Here is a 7,621-nt window from a genome sequence, read left to right as displayed (position 1 = left end):
CACGAGCTCTGTCTGTAGAATGGAGATTAGCAGCATTGCCTTGGGGAGATAGAGACATTACAGATGTGAGATCAAATACAAATCCAACGGTTTCAGGGGAGACTCACAGATAGATAAGGCTGTGGAATTGTGATAGTGGGAAACTGAAACATGCAAGAGTCAGCTCCAGGAAGGAACCCAGTCACTATTTTCGTAAAACTTGAAGTGTGTTTCATGCCATGCCTCTTTTGGTGATATCCACCTACTGGGATATCACTTGTTTGGATCACAAGATTTGCATAGGCTTCTCAGATGAAATCAAGAAATGGGCGAGGGAGAGAGATGGAGGAAAATGAAGCCATTTACTTTTAAAAGTGCTCCAAAGATAAGACTGTGTCAACTGCACACTTCTCTTTGCCCTCTCCTTTCCCACATGGAAGAAAATGTCCATGTCCAGGAAGAGTACGATGTGGGAGGAAATACATCTCTCACAATATGAAGTCAACTTGCAGCAACTGCAGGAGAGTATAGAGGGAGGTAGTCATGCAGTGACTATAGAAGAGGGGCAGGCAACACTGAAAAGAGTCAGGAGACAACCTAACTAGTAACAGAGAAAGGCCAAGTCAATTTAGAGACAACAGATTTCATGTATGAGGAATATGGGAGGCATTTTGGAGGCAGGTGATGATAAGCCTTACCAGATGCATCAGAGGGGAGAGATGGCTTTACTTGTCAATTCTCACACCTTGGCTACCAAAGTGGGAAAATAGGCACAAGATCAAAGGCTGTAGTGAAGGCTTTCATGAGGCTCACCCAGACCCTGTACTCGTCCTGAACAGGATAGCAGCCTGTTCAGTGACAGCCCGGACCCTGGTCTGGAAGCTCCCCCTCAATAAGTTATCCCACTACATCCTTCCCTTCTTTCTACTCACCTTAGAATACCTCCATGTTGTACTTGCAGAGGCACCCTGCAAGGTACAGGTCCCTCTTGCCCCCAGGTAGCTCTGGACCAGCAGACTCTTTCCAGGATTTGGAATCTTTTCCTCCCACAATTTCTTCTGCCTGTAACAACGACAACACAGAGTTTTCAAGATTTGCCTCGCAGCGTGGCTGCAAGGGGAAGGAACTGTGAGCCATACAGCATGCTGCTGTGCTCAGCAAGGCACTGCCAAGGCCCTGGCAGGCCACCACCCAACTCTCATCTGCACACAGACACTCACCAGGCTGCCCATTGCACATCAAGGCTCATCTCTCACAGACCACTTGCACAAGCAATGCCTCACAACCTTATTCCACTCACATGGCTAACACGCTGCTGAATCTTCTCCTCATGATACAAACCTACCTGAGGAAATACTTATAGCTGTAATGTGCAACTATTAGTAAAATGACGGTGAGAGCTGTCAGCATCACTGGTAGAAGCGCTGGTGATTGAACTGAAAGAGAAAAAAGAGAAATCGGGAGGCATCAACAAAGGGGCTGCTTCCCATAACAGGTTTTGCGTTTCAGACTCTCTCCATGCAAGCACATCAGGGAAATGCAAGCAGCACAGCACAGGATGTGAACATGAGGCCTTCTAACTGCTGGGATCCCCTACCAAGTGGGAGAGACCAAATGTGGCCTGAATATCATACTTACATCTTTCCCTCAGTAATTCCTTTTTTTTTTTTTTTTTTTTTTTTTTTTTCCTGCTACAACAGTTTCCTCTCCAACAGAGCTTAGTCTGCTAGAGTTCCTGAGTACATGCATAAACACCCCTACCTCTGATCTGATCCACAAGCTTATCTGACTTCACACTGGCCCCCTTTTCATCCTCATAGCGTTTAAGATTCAGTATACCTTGTGCTTGAGATACCCAGATCATGTATGCGCACGTATGTGCATGTGTACACATTTCTGTGTGCCCAGGAAGATTAAAACCAAATGACCCACCACATATTTTTTCTAAATCTTGAAGCCAAAACTATTATCAGACATTTTGAAAGTGAAATATCTTTTTATTTCTAATCCAGCCTGTGATAGCTCCTCTATCATCAGCTTTCTCACACACTCCCAGGTCCTGATCCTAACACTGATCTAATGAAGCTTTGCTTTCTGTCTTCCCATGGTTTTGAGAACATAAGACCAGACACAGCCAACAAGAAGACTAAGAGGAAACCTGGCTTCGTTGTGCCTATGAATACTTTGTCTTGCACTTCACCCCCACCTGACAGGACTCTTTTCCTAAGCATCAGATTGCTTTTCCTGCCACTCCCTTACAATCTTGCACAGGAGGGAATACAAACTGAACTGTACCACTGTCAGTTTTCCAGGTGAACTCCTCACTCCATTCACTCCAAAGCCCTTCAAATCTTTGCACCTTTGCACACATTTTTATGGTGTAAGATGTGGATGGCTCCAGCTTCTGCAGTAGGACGTAAGGATCATCATTGATAGTCATTCTGGTAACCTGAGAAATACAAAGAAGAAAACATGGAAGAAGCAATAACTTTCCCATCCATACTGCCCACAGGATGCCCCTGGTCCCATGTGTTACATCACCTACCGTTTCCATTTGGCTGGTTTTCCAGTACTCCAGTTCATAACACTGTTCCATACGGGTATCCTTTATCCATCTCAGCTCATACTTTCCATCTTTATTCATTGTCACTGTTAAATTTGTTGGGGGTAGCACCTTGACTGGAAGAAACAGTTTTGATATCAGGCATCACCTTCCTGAATACTCCTTTCCTTCCTATGAATCTTTTTCCTTTTCCTACACTAGGTTGTTCAGTAATCTCTAAAATTCAAAAGATGCAGGTGTGCTTCAGCTAGTACCTCACAGAATGTTTTTTTCCTGACATTAGTTTGCTAAGCAAGCATAATAGCCAGCTTCACTGAGCTCTTGAGAAAGCTACCCTTTTTCATATCTGCTATCCTCAGCCAAATCTAACAACCCTGCAACATAACTGAAGTATTAGCACTATTTTAGATATCTTAAAAATATACTAACAAGTACAAGAAAGGATTTATGAACTGGGGACAGTCCTGGAGGAGCGCACAAAGATGTTCAGAAGGGGATGGACCACATGACATATGAGGAGAGGCAGAGGGAACTGGGATAGTTTAGCCCAATAAAGGAAACACACTAAGGAATATCTGCTTAATTTCAACTAACTAATAGTAGAATTGTAGAGAAGAATAGTAGAATTGGTAGAGGTGATGGAGCCAGGCTCCTCTCAGAGGTACTTAGTGAAGGACTGGAGACAATGGATATAAGTTGCAACTCAAGATAATAGGGGGGAAAATATTACCATGGGAGTGGTCAAACACTGATACAGAGACCCAGGGAGGGAGTGAAATCCCTGTCCTTGGAGGTACTCAAAACTTAACTGAACAAGGCTGTGAGCAACCCAGTCTAAATGATCTGCTTTGAGCATGTGCCTGGACTAAATGTTCTCTGTTCTGTGGATGCCTGATTTATGAGTCTGTGAAAAAAGCTGTGAAAAAGCCATATATAATCCATGTCCTCGGAACTTCTTTAAGGTATCACCATCTCTCTACACAGACTGCAGCCCTCTCCTGGATCATTTTAGTGTGACTTCTGTACGGATGCTGACTTCTTCATTACCTGTGGCGTATGCAAGGAAGGACATACTGCATGGCTTTCAAGTATCTGGGTGGGTTTTTCTGTTGTTTTGTTTTGTTTTGTTTTGTTTCAGCAGTAGTTGCTTGACAGTTTCCTCCAGACTCCACATTAATTTATGTTTTTTTACAAAAACTTTGTCAGCATGCATGCTTGATGCCTTTACTTCTAGGCATGTGCTTGGTCATATTGTACCATCACAGTCTTTCAAAAAGAAGCCATAGGCATGAGATCATCAATGGAAGGATCAGTAAAACTGCTATAGGGAAACAATTACAGTTTCTTTTAACATAGAAAGCATTAGAAAGGTTACTCTGTATGAGTGAAACACATAAGAGGCAAGACTGGTGGGTGCTAAATAGTCCTGTGCCATGAGGGCTAAGTGCTTCTGAGAGACTTTTTAATCTGGCAACAAATACGGTCTTCACAGTGTGGATGTGATTTGCCTGAGAACTTTTTGGCCATGAGCAGTGAAGGCATAGTCACTTCACCACCAGTTGTTACAAATTTCCAAGATCTTCTTTCCAAGATCTGGAGTTTAAAAACTGATTTGTTCATCTTTTGATATTCATCTGTTGCTGAAGTATGGTGTTACGGTCACTGTCTTTGTTCAACATCTATATAACCTACTCAGGCATGTAAATTCCACTAATTCTCTGGATGCTTTTTCAGATCTTATGCATACTTTTGGTAAGTTTCCTACAACGTGATCATTTCCAAGGGCATGTATGTGGTCTTAAGTGCACAATGTTTTCTGTTTCAAATTTCTACTCTTGTTGCACTATAGAAAGTCTGCAGGCACACTTTCAGAGCACTACTCAGACTCCCTCAACTTTGAGATACAGAAGTGTCTTCTGTATTTTTTGTTTGTTTGTTTGTTTGTTTTCATTACAGAACTTCATACATGATCAGCTTCCTGTGCTATGCTTCTTCGTAAGCATAACTGACTGAATAGGTTCCTATTTTATATTACTCTAACAGGTTTCAATAACTGCTTTGAAAAATCCAAGATGGTACCATGTACTAAACTGAATCCATGAAATCCACAGTAGTTTCCACTACTGCCACCATCCTGAGAGCAGCAAGAGACACTGAGAAACTGCACACCTGCAAGCCACATCTCCCAGACCTTTGCCCTGTCACAGCATCCAGACTCTCTCTTCACCAGCTCAGCTCTTCTCCTTCCCACCTGCTTTTTCTCACCACCACTTGCCCACACAGCCACCCCTCCCAGAAAACTCCCAGCAGAAGCGAGACACAACACAGCAGCTCACTGTTCTTGTAGGTTTCAATCAGTTTCTCCTCCGTCTTGGTCCGGACAGACAGGTGGTACCGGCTCTGACTGCTGATGTTGCTAACAGGGATCGCACAGCTCTGCACCACATACGGGATGTGGGGCAAGGCCTTCTCATACACGGGAGAGCACTCCTCTTCCCTGGGGGGAGAAAGGAGGCTGTGCTGAGATCAGTGGGAACGGGACAGAGCAGAAGCTCAATGGGAGAGGCATGGGCACTCTGCCACTGGCAGATCACATACGCGGATGCTGGAGTGGCCCTGAAGAACAAGCCAAAGATGACAGAGGTGGTGATCACTTTCTTCACTTCCCAACTGCACGTCAGAAGATTTGCACCATTGAAGAGGCAGCGAAGGTTCCTGGGCTGAATGGGTTCCTGGCCTACACAGAAGATCAGAGCAAGCTAAGTGACAGGACAAGTGCAGTGACAGCCGTTGTCTGGGTCTGCGTGAAGAAGGTCTGTCCAATGGGATGGAAATGCCAAACACTCTGGAAGAGGCAACATGGAGTATCCCAGTTCTGGGGCTTTGCAAGAGACAGCAATGACTAGAAACGGCCACCCCATGATGCTCTTCCATCATCATGCCAAACTACATTCCCCAGCCCTGGCTTCTCCGCCAGCCCTCCCATCCCTGCACGGCCCCACTCCAACCACGCTACCTTCAGGGGTCTCCCAGGACACATCCGTGCTCCACTCGCTGAATGGCCCAAAGAAGCCTTTGGCCTGCTGCACTCTGGCTCGCACACGGGCAATGTATCGGCTCCCTGGCACAAGGTGGCTGAGGTGGCAACGTGTGGTGTTGGAGAGCAAGCGCGATGCATCCTTCTGTTAGCAGGGAGGACAAATGGGGAACAGAGAAGAGGTGGAGGGAAGGCAGGGAAAGAGCATGGGGCAGCTCCAGCCCAGGAGATGGACCAGCTCCTGCAGCTTGCAGAGCTTTGACTGACTCCAGCACCAGCTGCACAAGAGTCACAGCACTGCCCAGTTCAGAACTGTGTGGAATCTGCCCAAGACACTTGTCATGGTTTCAAATGTATTTTGCCTTTCTCCCACATGAGCCCTCCCATGGACTATGCATGAAACGTGCTTTACTTTCATTTGAGAGGGGTTCAGGGTAAAATAAATTCCAACTCAAAACCCAAGTGCAGTGCTTTTTTCAGTGGAGTGCAGATTTTTGCATTGAAGTCAGGACGAATGGTATTTCACCAGGAAGGTCACTTGCAAACAGAAACGGGGTCCCTTCCACCTGACCTGAAACAGCATTTGTTGTGTTTCTTTCGAGTACCTGAGCACGGAAAGGCCACTCGTTTGCACAGCTTTTACCACAAGCCCTCAACTGCCCAAAGTTGGAGTCAGCCCAGCTTGTCCACTCTTACCTCCCAGGACTCCCACTCCCGCTTGTAAGTGACTTCATATTCCAGTGCATTGCCCAGCCCTTGGCTTCCTTCAGCTGCCGTCCAGGTCAGGAAGAAGTCTCCTGAACTATTTTGAACTTCGAGGTTTTGTGGCGGAAGGGGCTGAACTAGAAGTTGAAGGTGCAACACATGAGATAGTGAGTGCAGGAACATGAATAGGGGAAGAAAACAACTAGCTGACCTCTGAATGATAGGATCTGGACATTTGACAATTTTCTTTCAGCTCTGCAAATAATCCATGACTAGTTTTCAGCACAAAAGGGAAATGGTACTAGACCCGGGTAGTATATTCCTGAACAGAATAGGAAAGTAGGAAAAGCAGTGTTCCTGTGCAGCTCCATAACAGCTTTTTGTGGGAGGATACTTTAGAGAGCATAGTGCTAAAACTGAAGGCTTTTTTGATATCTCCCCCCTGCCCTGATTAAGACATTGGTAAGCTGAAAGGTCTAGCCCCGTTTTTCTATTGTAGCCAGGTGCAGTCATTTCTGTCTACCCAAAATGCACAGAATCCAGTACTTACTCTAGTTAAACTTCATGCAGTTGGTGGTTGCTCAGCCTTCTAGTTTGACCAAGACCTCTCCACAAGGCCTCTCTACCTTCAAGGGAGTCAACAGCTCCTCCTAATTTAATATCATCTGCAAACTTAGTAGGCATTTGAGTCCTGTGTCCATATTACTTATTAAAACATTGAAGAGAAGTGGTGCCAAAATGGAACCCTAGGGAACCCCACCAGTGACTGGTCACCAGCTTTATGTAACCCCATTAATTACAACCATTTGAGCCTTACCCATTAGCTGATTATTCACCCATACATAGTATTATGTTCTTGTATCTTTTTAGGATTAGATATTCAAAACATAAATGACATTTTTTAAATACTCAGGAATAGAGACAAGACGTAGAGGCTCATGCTTACCATTCTGAAACAAGTAGACATTTAGCTCTGCCTGCAGGTTCAGGTCAGGTTTAAACTTGTACCTTTCTATATTACTTGCTCTCAGATGGCTTTGACACACCCAGTGCATTGTGAAGTTCTGGCACTTAGCATGGTTTTCCCCTTTGTGGAATGTGCAGTTCATTTCTTTGTTCCTGGTTACACAGAATAAAAAGCATGAGTATTTTAATAGGATGCTGATAGATGGTCTAAATTATGGGTTTCTTCTCTAATATCAAGCACATCTAGTTTGTTCTCCCTTCCTTTCCTAAGGGGAAGATACATTCACAATAACTGTCTTGGGTTGGTAGCTGTCTGAGCCCTGAGCACATTTTTCCCCTCCAGGGATTTGGTTCCGTATGGTCAAGACCAG

General features: G+C 44.9%; 1 protein-coding gene across 1 annotated transcript; it reads right to left on the bottom strand.

Annotated features, from left to right (window-relative positions):
* Positions 1–729: 729 nt before the first annotated feature.
* LOC309874035 (cytokine receptor common subunit beta-like) lies at positions 730–7,339 on the bottom strand (the record flags this gene model as incomplete). The annotated part of the gene is made up of 11 exons (XM_082751934.1): positions 730–810; positions 912–1,041; positions 1,325–1,415; positions 1,741–1,824; positions 2,275–2,428; positions 2,525–2,658; positions 4,879–5,039; positions 5,141–5,268; positions 5,554–5,724; positions 6,276–6,421; positions 7,231–7,339. 11 exons carry the CDS (start codon positions 7,337–7,339, stop codon positions 730–732), a joined length of 1,389 nt encoding a protein of 462 aa, XP_082608060.1.
* Between the last annotated feature and the right edge of the window lie 282 nt (positions 7,340–7,621).

Source organism: Aythya marila, assembly GCF_965140915.1.
Source record: "Aythya marila genome assembly, chromosome: 1".
NCBI classification, from domain to species: domain Eukaryota; kingdom Metazoa; phylum Chordata; class Aves; order Anseriformes; family Anatidae; genus Aythya; species Aythya marila.
This window is presented reverse-complemented; position numbering and strand designations above follow the sequence as displayed.